This window comes from Triturus cristatus, chromosome 2_1 (assembly GCF_964204655.1).
Source record: "Triturus cristatus chromosome 2_1, aTriCri1.1, whole genome shotgun sequence".
In the NCBI taxonomy this organism is placed as follows: Eukaryota; Metazoa; Chordata; class Amphibia; order Caudata; family Salamandridae; genus Triturus; species Triturus cristatus.
Genome location: NC_140581.1, coordinates 672,486,341 through 672,502,081, shown reverse-complemented (window position 1 = coordinate 672,502,081; position 15,741 = coordinate 672,486,341). Strand labels below are relative to the sequence as shown.

At 47.3% G+C, this 15,741-nt stretch overlaps 1 protein-coding gene across 2 annotated transcripts in view; it reads right to left on the bottom strand.

The window, feature by feature from the left end:
- WDR36 (WD repeat domain 36) overlaps positions 1 to 15,741 on the bottom strand; it is a 580,433-nt gene that overhangs the window by 210,582 nt on the left and 354,110 nt on the right. For both annotated transcript variants that reach the window (XM_085632587.1, XM_085632588.1), the window contains exons 16-17: positions 3,081 to 3,160; positions 2,611 to 2,718 (exon numbers count right to left, since the gene is read on the bottom strand). In XM_085632587.1, coding sequence (XP_085488713.1) covers positions 2,611 to 2,718; positions 3,081 to 3,160 — 188 coding nt within the window. The remainder of the gene's footprint in view (positions 1 to 2,610; positions 2,719 to 3,080; positions 3,161 to 15,741) is intronic.

The following is a 15,741-nucleotide window of genomic DNA, read 5'->3' as shown; positions in this document are numbered from 1 at the left end:
AAGCCAACAAGCAGGTTGAGTATACAAACACAAACTACCACTTTCCAGCTATACAAACACACGGTCTAGACCTGCGTAGATTTGTGGTGCCGTATAGTGTGTAAAAAGCAGTGCAGCGGTCCCGTGTGTGTTTTTGACATTAACAGCTCAACAATTACTCTATCAGCAGTAAAGCGCTCACAGGACAGCAGTGTTACATTTTTATATGCAACAGAGTTGTGCTGTGTGTTCCCCCTAAAGCTTCACTAAATACACGTGTTATTTCAATCTAGAACTGTTCCAGGAAATATGGAGTTGAAATAGCGCATATGTACGGGAATGTCATAATATTTTCGGCAGCAGAGAGTGCGTTAATGCAGTGGTGTTTGCTTTTAATGTCATTCTTCCTAATAAGGGCACAGCGGCAGCTGCCTAGATGTTCGTAATTGGGAAAAGTACATAATTTGAATGCAATTGACACTGCATTAAAGCAGCCACACCTGGCACCACCCCTCCCGTGTGCGATGCCAAGAGCCGGAAATGCAGGGACGAGTTTCGGCTAAGAAAAAGTGCAGGGTGTCCTGAAGACAGGGGCGCCACCCTTTTCCCTGCACAGACAAGTATGCGATGCAGACGCAGGAACGGCTGCTTTCAAAAATGGTTCCACGAAGTCCCGTCACTGGAGGTGCAGCGCGTGGTTCCTTCCCGCCATCATCCTCCGCACGAGCAGCACTTGGTCTGTGGCACTTAGAATGGCAGTAGAGCACCCATTAACACTGCAGTAGTGTCCTTGAGTGGGATGTGCAATGGACAGTCATTGTTTTCCTTCTGAGATTCCACCTATTGCAGTGATCAAGGAGCACACTCCATCCGGACGCATGACGTCAGTACATTTAAAACGTCACAGTTAAGAGGGATTACTGCTTCCTACTAGGTCTGTAAACAAGCCAGGCGCCATTGCTGTATTATGGGAAACAAAAGGAAATACGATAGGTTTACATTATCCCATCATTTAAGGAAGGCGGTGGGCAGTAAGAGTGGGCTAGCCTGAACTGGATAATGCTCGACGCTACTGAAAGAGCTCTGAGACCACTGCCCGTCCCTTCCCACCTCCCGGGTCACAGACACAAAAGACCAAGACACTATGTGCTTCACCTGACAGAAGCGCTGGCAGTACTCGCTGGCCGCTTTCTCTGCAGGCTCCTTGCTCCGCCGCAACGCCTCTTCTAGCGCTCTCAGCCGCTCAACAAGCCTCGGCGGCTCCCTGGGGCGGCCGCCGCCACTCTCCTGCTCGGCCTCCTCGTCCCCTCGTCTGCCATCTTCACACCGCGCTCCGTCACCTACGCACTCTCCTGCGGGTCACGTGCGAGGACAATGCCACCTCCGGGGGTGGGGGGGGCGACTCGGGCACCGGGGAAGGAGTGAGGCGATACAGCGGCGGAGAGCACAACTTGGCGCGCGGGGGGAGAAGGCGGTTTAGAATGGCCTGAGACTGGCACAAGGCCCGCCCCCGACATAGGAGAAACAAGACAGATCCCCGATCGGCCCTGGAGCCACTAGCAAGATGTATATAGAATTAAAGACACAGAAACGTAACAAATCGTAATAAAAACATGCATAGTCAACTACTGTAAAACTACACAACACAACCGCCAAACGCAGCGTCCTTTTCGGATTCGGGGGCGTGTTTTGCTGTTGTCTCCTCCCTGAGACTTTTCGCAAAAAACACGCCCCCCGATCCGAAAAGGACGGGGCATGATTGGAGTGACGGGACCTCTTCTCCAATGGCTGGCCAGCATTTACGAGACCAGCCAATGGAGAACAGGGCAGAAGAGGGGCGGGTTCAAGCCCCTCTTCTCCCAAGTCATTAAATCTCCGGACTTCCGGTCTGCCGACCGGATGGTCCCGAGACCTAAAAAACTGCTTTCCTTTACTTGCATTCTTAGTTTTCTAGAGGTAGTACATGACCAATCTGTGGATGCTTAGCGTGTACAAGGCTCTTTCAGCATGTCTTTGGTTTTTGGAAGTGTGAGATAAAACAAAGACATTATTATGCTCAGCATGATTTTTATCAGCACTCACTGGTACAATCTCTCAGTGATTCTGGCTTCCAGCAGAACCCCTCTGAATAACAAGAGCTGGGCCTTCCAAATAAATTCTTAAGACCTGTATGGACTTTAGAAGAAGCTCTATAAAATCAGTTGGGTGAAATACCTAACCAGGAGACCTTATATTGCTCTTTCTGACTCTGCACCCCTTTCATCAACACTGGGAAATACATCTAGGACACTGGAGAAGCCTTGCTGTTGTACTTCACTGGAAATGGTAAAAGGTGTGCAATCCAAGAGAGAAGAGGCTTTGCTTGACCATTAAGGAAAATTGCAAGAACCAGCTGTCTGGGTTTATGAGGTACTAAATCTGCCACAGAGCCACCAGAATACGAAGTTAGGCAATATGTGTTATTGTGTCATTGACAACAGATTTACAAAAATGATCTTGCACGTAAGAAAACAAACCCTTGTTGCCACTCAACACTCTCTAAGAGACACAAACAGACAGACATGCACAGAAAAACACATGTGATCAGAATAAAAATCAGTTGTATTAAAATCTTCAAATGCCTTTGCTTACCATAGGTAAATCCCAAGATCATCAACGTGGGAGGAAGCTAAGAAATCTCCAGTAGGGGACATGGTGATAGAGACAGCCGCTGAATCCAACAGAAAACAATCTATCAGGCTGAAAGCGAAATGACAAAAGTCGATTACGTTTCTGTAAAGGATTGGGTCTTTTTAGTTTCAAGTTTTAATCGTAAAATGTAAGTTTGAAGTCAACAACGTTCTTGAGCAGAAAATTGTTTTTGCACATAATGAAAAAAAGGGATGGCTTTTCAGACAACTGTCATTTGGAAAGAGTGTGCCTCGAAAAACATTAGTAATTAATCTGAAGCATAGCAGTTCTTACAACAATATCTACACTGAAAGCAATATTACAATAGAGTAAATCTTGCCATCGGACTGAACTATGGATGCATTTCATAAATATTTTTATGAGATTTCCAAGGAAACTGATGTTTAGTTCTATACTTTTCATTAACTCACCACCCTGATGGAAGATCCCACACTTTAATGCAGCAATCCATTGACGCAGTTATTAGCCATCGACCATCGGGACTGAAAGCCTGAGGGAGGAAAAAAGGACCTAATTTTACACTCTGATAATTGGGTCTGTGCAGTTCCGGAAAGAGTAAACCGTGCATTTACTTTTAATCAGTACTGTACTTTTAATCACTATGGAAACACATTCCTCGTTTTCCATTGAGTTGGTTCAATAACATATCCTGATTGGCTTGTTTCACTTTCTACATTTGTGACAAGGAAGATGCATGGAACCAGTATTTGAAGATCTGACTGGGCGAAACTAGTGTTATATACTAGTGAACAAACATTAGTTTGCTGTGGTGTCTCATCTGTTAGACCAATTATTTGTGCCTTAGTTCCACACTTGATGATGTGCCTGAAGTCTGCCTTTTGTCTGTCACTTCCATCTGTATGAACATAAAATGCACCTCTCATGCCTTGTTATGGTACACACTGTTGACGGATATTTGCTACTTACAGAATTCCTAATAGCTACATGTGTTTCATTTAATAACGTTAAAACCATCTGCATGGCAAACTGGTTGCATTTAATTTATTGCATATGATCATTGTGAGAATATGAATTGACAGTTGCAAACCATCAATCCCAGTAGATGATTACAAGGTGATTAAAAGGTGAGAAGAAAGAACTGATGGAAAACAAGAAAAGGAACAAAACCGATATAAAAAAAGCTTATGAGTCAGAAGTCTAAACGAATAAATTAAAACTTTAAAAAAATATATATATATTTTTTCCAACTATACCGCACAATACCAACAAATCTGTTCAAGAGTGAGCTCACACATTGGCAACTACAGGTCTCGAGTCATCTTTACCCAATCAACAGTGCACAACTATGCCTAGTTGTGCCACCCCGATACTCAAGAAGTGTCACCTCCCCATTCTGATTTAATTCGGATTTAATTCTTATGTTTGCATCTTCCACTCTTTGTTTGGATCAGGGCCTTAACCAGTAATTCTGAATTTTCAGGATCCTCTATCCGGCTGTCCCCTCCTATCTGGATAATTTCTTCCACCAGGGACCATGTCTAAATTGAGCTCTCCCTAGTGAGGGTAACTGGGGCTGCGAGCTGCGTGTTACCAGAACGTGGTGACAATCTTTATACTAGCAACGATCTTGAATGCACTTTGGAGCGATTTTATATTTGTTGTGTCTTCATCTTTGGGGGCTTTGAATAGCGTTAAGGGGAATTTTAAGCCAGGCACACTGACATTCTTACCATCTTGTGATTTCCTTTCACTTTGCACAGCCGCTTTTCAGCTGACACTCGGCGGCGGTGGGCGCCATCTTTGGTGAGGCTGGGGGAGCGCTCTAGTCGCGCCGTCCTCCCGCCCTCCTGGAATATTTAGTAGGGCTTCCCAGCGATCTCGGTGCCTAAACGGAGCTCTCCCTAGTGAGGGTAACTGGGGCTGCGAGCTGCGTGTTACCAGAACGTGGTGACAATCTTTATACTAGCAACGATCTTGAATGCACTTTGGAGCGATTTTATATTTGTTGTGTCTTCATCTTTTGGGGCTTTTAATAGCGTTAAGGGGAATTTTAAGCCAGGCACACTGACATTCTTACCATCTTGTGATTTCCTTTCACTTTGCACAGCCGCTTTTCAGCTGACACTCGGCGGCGGTGGGCGCCATCTTTGGTGAGGCTGGGGGAGCGCTCTAGTCGCGCCGTCCTCCCGCCCTACTTTCTCCCTATATAATGTGCAGACCGGCCAGACGGTGCCAGCGGTCTGGCGCAGCGGGCGCGCCGGATGCACGCCGAAGCCGCGCCTAAGCCAAGCCCGTCTGCGCCCGGATCGCGCCGGCCGCAGGGCACGCCGGGCAACAGCCACTCACCGTTAGGTACGACAATAGGGCATTTTTAGCATTTCGTCCTAAGATGGGTGCTCTGTGTAAGGGTTGTCCCCCCACTGTTTTTCTCTGGGGCCGCTTCTCATGTTTACATTGTAAATGGACTCCTCCCGGGACATCCCTAGAGATGCCCAAAAATTCTGTTCCCTCTATGCACGGCGGTAATAGCTTCAAGGGAGGTGTTATCAATGCCCGCTCTCTGTGTGGCCACAGCCAAGACATACACGATTTAATAATGTGTCATGATCTTGATGCCCTTTTTATAACAGAAACATGGCTCAACGACTCTTCCAATCCTGATTTGGTTACTGCCCTTCCTCCAGATTTCACTATCTTCAGGCAGGACAGACCAATTGGGCGAGGAGGGGGGGTTGCATTCATTGTTAAAAAGTCCTTCTTGTGTCATACATTTGATCTGGGCCTTCTCAAAGGAAGTGAGAGCATCGGCTTCTCGATTAAACTTAATGCCTCTACCTCCTTCTCGGGAGGCCTAATCTATCGCCCTCCAGGCAATGCCACCCCATTTCTGGACTCCCTAGATGAAGTTCTCGGGTCACTCATGTTACGCTACCCCCACTTCACTCTATTAGGAGACATGAATATGCATCTGGAATCACGTGTCGACCCTCATGCTATTTGTTTCCAGCATACCCTGAATATTTTTGGACTGGCTCAACTAGTGACTGCACCTAGCCAGCCACACTCTTGATGGTATCTGCTCCAACTTAAGCACCATGACTACGTCCCCCCCCATTCCGCAAATTTGGACCGACCATAGTCTCATTCCCTTTGACATCAAGAAACAAGTTCTAGCTTCATTAACAACAAAGCGCCCTCAACCTTCCTTCTCGGTAAATTGGAGAAAGGTGACTGATCGTATTAAGCTGGACACCCAGCCATTGGCCCAGGCTCCTAAACTGATGGGAGACGTATCGGTCGATTCTCGCAACTTCCACGTCTGGATGGATCAGATTATTTCGGAAAATTCTGACTCCAAAGGCGATCGCTTGAACTGTCTTAAAAGGAAGTTAAGTGCCCCATGGTACACCCAGGCCTTAACTGAGAGTCATCTACTTTGTAGAATAAAAGAAAGGAAGTGGAGGAAAACATACGACGAGGCCTCAAGAGCCCTTTATGTTCAGCAGAGGAAATCATACCTCTCTAGCCAAAAAGGTGTATTACACTAAAGCTATCAACGATGCCCACCAGAAGCAAAAAACCGTCTTCTCTATAGTTCAATCCTTTACTCACCCCAAAGCTCTTCAGCCCGAAATCCCGCCCTCCGAAACTCTGTGCAACCAAATTGCAGATTTCTTCGGGGAAAAAATTGCAAATATTCAAAAGGATTTCTCGCCTCCTTTGATCTCCTCTACCCTAAGTTCCCAAAAACATGTAGTCGACAATCGCCATTCCCTTTGCAGCTTCCAACCTGTCTCCCTTCAACAGACCCGCAAGGCGATCTTGGCTTGGAAAATCAGGAGCACCAACCGACTCCTGTCCCCCTCGCATTCTGCATCATCTAATTGAGGTAGTCAATCCTACCATCAACGCCATCATAAACGCATCCTTAGAATCAGGGATAGTGCCTAATGAATGGAAAAAGGCCATCGTGAAACCCCTGATGAAAAAGCAGAACAAATCTCCAACGGATCTGACGAACATGCGCCCCATCTCACTCCTGCCTGTTCTAGGAAAGATCACTGAACGGATAGTGCATTGGGAGCTAAAAGCATTTGTGGAGAACCATAACATCCTGCATCCCCAGCAATCTGGGTTTCGCCCTGGCCACTCCACCGAAACGGCCCTGATAGAACTCTCTGATTCCATCAAGTTCCTGCAGGATGAGGGAAGGCAAGCCGTCCTCATCCTGCTTGATCTAACAGCAGCTTTCAACACTATCTCTCATGTCATCTTGAGTGATAGGATGCGAGAGATTGGCGTGACAGACACAGCCTTGGCATGGGTAAAATCCTTCTTGTCCAATAGGTCCCAATCTGTATCTTTGGGTCCCTACCTATCCAGTGAAAAAACCATTACATCGGGAGTACCGCAGGGGTCCATATTAAGTCCACTTCTTTTTAACATCTATATGGCACCCCTCCTCGCTGTGATAGAGTCTCATGGGATCCTCGTCACGTCATATGCTGACGACACCCAACTGGTCGTCTCTATCGACAAAAAACGCACGGATACAGAGCTGCGATTTCAGAATTGTCTCACGGAGGTATTTCAAGTGGTTGAATAAAAACCACTTGAAGTGCAACAGTGGGAAAACTGAAATCATACCATTGGGCCAGGATTTACTCTTCTGCCAGAAGAACTGGTGGCCCAAAGACTCAGAGGCCCCACCTAGTGCTGTGTCTTCTGCGCGCAATCTGGGCGTGCAATTTGATGCAACCTTATCCTTTGACGATCACGTCAGGATCACGGCCGGTTGCTGTTTCAGACTCATTAAATCTCTAAAGAAATTTTTTGACTTCCTCCCCATTGCTTCCAGGAAATCGGTCGTGGTAGCACTGATACTCTCCCGACTCGATTACTGCAATGGGTTGATGGCAGGAGTGAAAAAGTCCACTCTGAAGAAGTTGCAAAGTGTACAGCACGCGGCGGCAAGACTAGTGTTAAAACTTCCCAGGAAATCTTCAGCTTCAACTGCATTAAATTCTCTTCACTGGTTGCCACTGCATAAGAGAATCATTTTCAAACTCTTACTTACAGTTTTCAAATCCTTGAAAAATATAGGTCCCAAATACCTCGTTAATCGTTTCATTCATTATGATCCCGTACGATGCCTGCGATCCTCAGGGGCCAACCTTGCTAAGATCCCGAGGTACAAATACAAAACTAGGGGTGGAAAAACCTTCACAGTCCTAGCAGCAAGGGCTTGGAACAAACTGCCCGTAAATCTTAGACTGACCGAGACCGAGTGTCTCTTTAGGAAACAACTGAAGACCTGGGTTTATCAGCAATCTGATACCTATGTGTTGGCAGCTATTTAGATCTTTCACCACTTGACCCCTATACGCATGCTCAGCGCCAAGATGCTCCCTTCAGAGCGAAAGATTGCGCTTTACAAATATCCAAATACAAATACAAATATCCCATCATGATGGGTCCCCTATTCAACCACCAATATATCACTAAGCAGTGTTTCACCAGTAATAAGCCCACGGAGACGAACCTGAGTTGCATTTTCCCTTGTTTGGGTTTAGGTATAAAGCACAACAGGCAATGCCTTATAGACAATTCCTGATGAACACGAATCGCGGTCTGAACCTCCGCATCAATACTCCCCAGCAACAGTAACCCCGAATGCCCAGGTCATATGTAGGAAGATGGCTTCCCCTCCCGCCACATTTAGGGCATGATGAGTATCTATTGGGGTATATTCTGTGCAATCTGGTGGGTGCCAGGAATGTACAGTAATGGTAATTAAAGTGCGTCAGATTGAATCTAGCATTACTTGCCATGTCTTGCACAAGTTCTTTTTTTGTGTATGCATTTTTATTGGCATTTGGAACAAATTGTTACAGATCACAATTATCGACATATAAATATTCAGAAAGAATAAAAAACAAAAGGAATATATTAAAGCAACCCCCAACACCCCACCCCCAACCACCTCCTCCTCCTCTGCTCTCCTGCTACAGTTACTGCAAACGATTCTGGAGGTGCATCAAATACTTGTGCACAAGTTGTCACCCATTTCGAATCTTTCAGAGGGGTCTGTAGATCTCTATTCCAAGCCAGCCATGCTTTGAGCAAGGTGGGTTGTCTAGCCACTTTCAATGCTTAATATATACGCGAGTCAAGGATCCTGCCCTGCTCATCCTCCAACACCAGATTCACTGTGAGGGAGATCATCTGGACATTCAGGAAGTCCATCAATATCTCCCTATCTCTCTGGCTTATCATACTTCAGGAACTGCCCAGTGCTAACCCCAAAAGTGTCTCAGGCCTTATCAAAGGTTAAAAACCAATCTCCAAGGTACAGGTCTCCCATTGTTAGGTAGCCTCCCTTTCTCCATGCCATTAATGACAGTGTTACAAATCTGATGAAATGGTTGCAGCCGCTTAATTTGCATGTCCCTACCGGTGGGTGATACATGCCCATCAATAAGCAACCTGGTACAGTCCCCTCCACAACTACACCCCCAAGGTCTTTTTTCCCAGTTCCCATCTGTAGGAAGCAGGATTTTTTGTTGCAGTAATCCCCCATCACGTTTTGCCTGGTATTTGATGCAACTTTGCCTGAAGTGTAATGGGTTCCTGCTAACCAGGTCCCCAGTGACAGTGTTCTTCTCCAAAAACAAAACAACTGGTCACCTGATCTCCAGCTGACCAGGCATTTAGCACCTCTAAGTCCCTACTAAGTGGTACCTCTGGTACCTAGGGCAGAGGTACTAAAGAGGGTCCCTTAGAGCTGCAGCATATCTTGTGCCACTCTAAGGGACCAAACCCATACAGACTGTCACTGCAGTCTGTGTGAAAAGGTGCTCTAAAAAGGGAAAGCAACATAAGACACACTTGTGTGCCATGTCCCCTAACACTGCATGTAATATGTGTAAGTCAACCTTACAGCAGGCCTTACAGCCCTAAGGCAGGGTGCATTATATTCCATGTTGCTAGAAATGGGGTTTCTGGTTGGCTAGGGTATGCACCTAAGCCAGGCAGAACCCACCACTCCTAGTCAGAGCAAGGGAGATACGATCTGAAGATAACCCCATCTCATCCCCTTGGTAGCTTGGCAGAGCAGTCAGGCCTATCCCAGAGGCAATGTGTAAAGCGTTTGCGCAACCCACTCAAACAGCAGCGACACACTAGGCACACCACAAAAGAAACTCCACACAGGGTTATATAAAATTAGCTTTCGTAATATCCATAAACACATTAGAACACAATCACATATGTATCACTGCGCCATTAGGTACTTGTCATGATTTCACAGGGATTTACATAAACCTTTTGGCCACAGTCAAACATTAGAGTTAGTTAGGGTCACCAGTAACTACTGATGGGATTGCATTTAGCGTGACGCACTAGGTATAAAACCTCATCAGCAGTGCACCATAGTAATCACTTGCAGCTGTGTACACATCATGGAATACCATAAGCTCATCATGCCCTTCTTAGGCGTAAATAGGACACATCAAGCATAAGCAGGGCCATGGGATACATATCATCCACAATGCACTTTCGTAAAGACTAGTGGCGTGCACACATTATACATCCTCACTGGTAATGTAATATCAAAGCCTAATCACGTTAAGGCATAACACAGCCCATAACCATGTTTCCCCTTCGTACGCTCCTGGGCTACATACCTGCCTACACTATAAGAAATGCGGTAATGCTGAGCGGTTCCTTCCCAATTGGGGATTACCAGTCCTACTCCTCTTCCTCAGTTGGGGGCTCCATCGAGGTTTCCCCTTTATGCCCCCAAGCTGTCAGTACAGACGGGGCCCAAAAGTAGATATAACCGGGAGTGGAGGAGTCCTCCCTACCCTAGTTGGCAGGGGACCTCTTTACCCAAACAAAGGGTGGCCTCTCGTGAACATGCGGTCCAGCCGGTAATGGGCAGCCAGCTCAGCCCCACTCACCAATCGTGGGCTGAGAGGTTCAGGTTGCAGCTCTCAGCTTCTCAGCCCCCAGCCCGCATGATTCCTCTGTGCGACGGCAGGACCCAGAGCGAAGTCTCTGTCGACTTCACCTCTCCTCCGCTTGCGGTCAGGAGTACATTCCCGCCTGGCACCGCCCACCATCAGGCTCAGGCACGTGGCCTGCTGCCTCTGCCTGACTTCTGGGTGTCTTGGGCTGGGGACGCACGGAGCAAAGGTTCTTCCGGCTGCTTCCTTACTCAGCTTCTCACGGCAGTGGGCCCCGCCCAGACTCAAGAGAACACGCAGGGCTCTCCTATTCCTCACAGGAGCCCAGCCCACAACCAGGTGTCCTCCGCCTGACTTCCTGCTCTCGGTACGGCTGCTCTCGCCGTGTTCCCTGTAAGAGCCCACTTCTCGGGCTTAAAAGTTAAAGTTAGAAGTGCCCCTCCCACGCTGTACTAAGCAGGGGCACACACCTTTGGGCCATAGGTTTTTCAACGCTTTCCCCGCGCACTACGATACGGACAGAAATGACACAAGCCCACATCAGGGCTCACCTACACCGGCCACAAAAATCCTGGAACGCCCCACGCACTGCTCCGGGCGCAATGCCTCTCCAGGGCACCGGAAGGAGAGCGCTCACCATGCACTGGAGTACAGGGCAATAAGAGGAATCTAAAGCGCCCTGCCGGTCTCCCACTTGAAGACACAAATAGGGAGCAGGCAGCGCTCTTCTCCAGGAATCCACAAGGTCAGAGCAAGGCACAGGCAGGCCAGAACGTAGGGTCTCCCAGCAGGCAGTAGCTGAGTCCCACGGCGGTTTCTCTTGGCTGTGTGTACCTCAGATCCTGGTCCCAGCAAACTCAACAGACATGGGGTCACAGGCCCAGTACTTATACTGGTAAGTGTCTTTGTTCTCCCCTAGCCCAGGGCTCTGAGCTCAGTCCAAACCAGTTCTGGGGGGCACTTTGCAAGTGCACAACACTCCCCATTGTAAGTGTAAGCCCTGGCCCCAGACACACCACAGTGGGGCGGAGCCATCATTGTGGAAGGCAGGCACAGCCCTATTCAGGTGCAGGTGCTCCTCCTCCCACCACTCCAAATGCACACCAGGCCTATTCAGCCCATCGCGGACTCATCCAGACTCTCTGGAGCCACTGCACCTCCCCAGCCCCTGTCACTCCAAAGCCAGACAGTCAATACACATCCTAGCAGAGGACCAAAGAGACACAGCACACAGAAATGCCTACTTCTAAACGTGCCATTTCTAAAATAGTAATAGTAGATCCGCTGACACCAATACGCAGCATTTATCACCACTATTACAAACATACCAAATTTGATCATGATTAAGGCTCCCTGTTTTCCGTTTTTACGGATAAATACAGACACAAAACAATTTGTTTTCTGTCTGCATTTATTTTTAAAAGTGGATAAATACAGAAAATTGTGCTACTTTTAAGTGACTCTCAGTGCTGTCTTTCATAACTTATAGGCCAGCAGCTGAGCAGATGGACAGCATGGGCAATTAAAAAATAGGATGACATTTCTTTATATAATGGCATATGTCAACATACATTTATAGTATAATGCTAGTATTTACCAGTGGATGTATTATCATGTATTATTTTGACAGCCTAAATAGCTAAAACACGACAGATAACAAAGTATGAGTGTGTGTCTAACAGTTAAATAAATATGGGAATGTACAGTTTGAAAACTTCATTTATGTGCAAAACACAAAATAAATATGGATAAATACAGATAAAAGGGCCAAAAAATAAATATGGATAAATATAAACAGAAATGTTCATAAATAAATACCATAAAACCGGGAGCCCTAATCATGATACCCCTCTCATGTCAGGAATTATCACTGAAGCACATATCATGGAATCCCCAAAGCATCCCTATGAGAGGGCAGGCTCACAGCATTGAGAAATCAAATAGGCTCTTTGTCACTACCAGGACATGCCACACAGTTAAGGCACATGTTGTACCTTTTACCTACACCGCACGCAACCCATAGGGCTAGGTAGGGCCTACCTTAGGGGTGACTAATATGTAGTACAAGGGAAGTCACAGACGTGGCAACCACTTTATGTGCCATGTCACAGCGGCAGTAAACAGTGGCAGAGGCCTGAGACAGGTTTGAAGGTTACTTTGGTGGGTGGCGCAAGCAGCTGTGCAAGCCCACCATTAGCATTCAATTTACTGGCCATGGGTATATGGGATACCACTGTACAAGGGACTGGTAGGTAAATGAAATATGTCAAACAGGTGTAGACCAATCTTATCAAGTTTACCATAGAGAGCACATGCACTTTAGCACTGAACAGCAGTGATAAAGTGCCCAGTGTCCTAAAACAAACCAACAGGTCACAAAAAATACAGGAGGAAGGCAGAACATTCTGGGAGGACCCTGCAAAAAGGGTCAAGTCAAGCACATGTGAGGAAATAAGTGCATGAGCAGATATGCCCCTGTGCTGGTCAGTTTAATTACGGACAGTACAAGTGAACAGGGAAGCCATCTTAAGGTATGTAGTGGGCACTGGTCAAAACGACTTTCCCAGCTACATAATGGCTTAATTGAAACCTATGGTATTTGATATCTAACACCTCATATTAATAAACTCATACTGATTCCAGTGATGGATTTATTGCTACATGCACAAAGCGGTACCCCCTGAGCCCAACTAACCTTCTAGTGTGCTGGCTGACTGGTCCAGTCTGCTACCACAGATGAGTTTCTAACCCCCTAGGAGTTGAGAGCATTGCTCTCAGAGGACAGAAACAATGCCTGATCTGGAGAGAGGTGCTATCACCTACTCCTCCAGGAAGGCTGGTAAATCAGCATATCAAGGCAGCAGGCTTCAAAGGCCTCTGCTGCCTTTGATATGCAACTCAAGCCTTGTCCAGACAGGGGAGATGTCGCCCCTCCCCCCCGCCCTGGGTAAATCTGGCACCTGGACAGGCAGGATAATTAGCTATGCAGGAGGCATATTGCACTGTCAGACTGGACTCAACAGCCTAAAATGAACATATAGCTAGGAATTATGCCATCTTGTGTGTGGTGCAAAAACAACAATTGCTGGACAGAATGCAGAACAATATCATACATTCACCCCAATACAGAGATCTGGGCCTAAATCCATTGTGTTTTTTGCTCACCCTGCCATTCCAGTTTGAACCCAGCCATATGCAATTCAGTCTTGACCCTGTGCCTCATGGGAACAGTCCAGCCCCAACTGCCAAGCCAGGTCCTCCCTGGACTGGAAACAAGCATCCTGGGACCAGTTTCAGAGTTTCACCCATCTACAGCCAGGATAGCTTGATTCCAGTGGCATGGAGAGCACAAGACTCACGTCTGAGCATACCCGTCCCACTCGGGGTGACAAATGCAAAAACAACAATCTTGTGTGTGGTGGAATTAGGAATTCTGGGACAGGGTGAAGCCCACTCTGCAAAAGAAGTGGTCATCTAGGGGGTGTAGTGACCCCAAGGGTAAGAAGCCCATTGGCTACTCCCCCTTTATGCCCCTAAATTAAGTATTTAGGAGACCCCTCCATCCCCTCTGATACCCGAATATCAGACTCTGACGGACAAATAAAAGAAGTGGACAAAGAAGAAAGGCTGACCCGAGAACCAAGGAGCAACTACTGACCTGGCGCCAACCCTGCCAGCCTGTGTGCTGCACCTGACTCTTGTAGAGAACCGGACTCGTTCTGCTGCTGTGCAGACTCCAAGAAACCCGGAGGGCTGCCAGTGCTTCGCCAATCACTAGAGAAACTCCCTTGGAGAAGAGGAGTTACTTCCCTGCAGCTGAAGGCACCAAAGAAGCAATGTCCGGTTTACTGTCCTGTCGCCTACCGGGACTACCGGCGCTGCAACCACCCAGGAAGAAGTCACCATGCTCCTACAGGTCAAATCCATCCTCCCTCCAAGTGTGGGGAGGCCAGGACTGACTGGAGCTGCGCAGTACCAACACCTGAGTTACCGGATCACTTGCAACAGCCAAGGCTTATTGTGTCCAGACTGGACACCAAGGAAATCCAACTAGCACGTCGAGGGACAGTGAGACCTACACTGAGTTGCCCAGCTGTCCTGTTTACTTCTCATCTGCAAAAACAAAACGAAGTGAGAGCCTTTGACTGGCACCACTAGAGACCTCAAAGCACCCGTACCCCACAGCTGGCGTCCAGAGGAAGTGACGGTGCACAAAGTGTCCTGAGACCTACAAGAGCCAAGCCCATCTTTGGGTTTTGCCAGACTAGACTTTGTCGCCGCCTACAGCTTCTTTCTGCAGGACCCCCCAATCGCAAGTGAATCAAGCCGGAATCCAATGCTAAAAGACACCACTGCACCCGAGCCCCACATCCCAAAGAGAAGTGGACGAACGGTGTCCCTACGTGCCCGAGCACCTCAAAGGACGGGCCCCCCCCCCCGTGGGTTCCCTAGGACTGCTCCCTCCCTCCCCTAGTTCCAGTTTGCAGACTCTGTCTGACCGGACCGTTCCGCATTGAAGTGAATAGGTCACCCGACGCCGTAATACACCTCTGTACCCAGATTCCCCAGAGCCTCCAGAGGTGACCTGTTGATGTGGCCTTGGATCTTGCCCCAGCCTCACTTTACGTCCCGATGAACAGCCCCATAAGTCGCTGTTTAGTTCCAGAATGTACTACATGTTTTTACCCCATAGGATAACATTACCGCACCCAAAACGTTTTCAAAACTGCAAAAATGTATAACTCGAAAAGTACTTCCTGATTCTAAAGATCTTGGTATCTAAATTCATATAAAAGTAAGCGTTATTTTTATAAACTGGTGTTATATTCCTTTATTTAATGTGTGTCTCACTTACTGCCTTTGTGAGTCCAATAGATGCTTAGTTAAACTACCCTATGATATGCCTAACTGCTCACCCAGATTACCACAAAAGAGTATTTAGGGTGCCATTTGTGCCTCTATAAGCCAGTTGGCGTTTGCCTGGACTGTTTACACAGTTTAACTCTATTTGGTACACTATATAAAGAGCCACTTCTCTACACCATCTTCACACCATTTAGCTGTGTATTGGAGTTAAGTGACCATGTAATAAAGCTCCACGTCCAGTACGCCCAAGTCGCCCTGTTCTTAGTCCATTTTTACC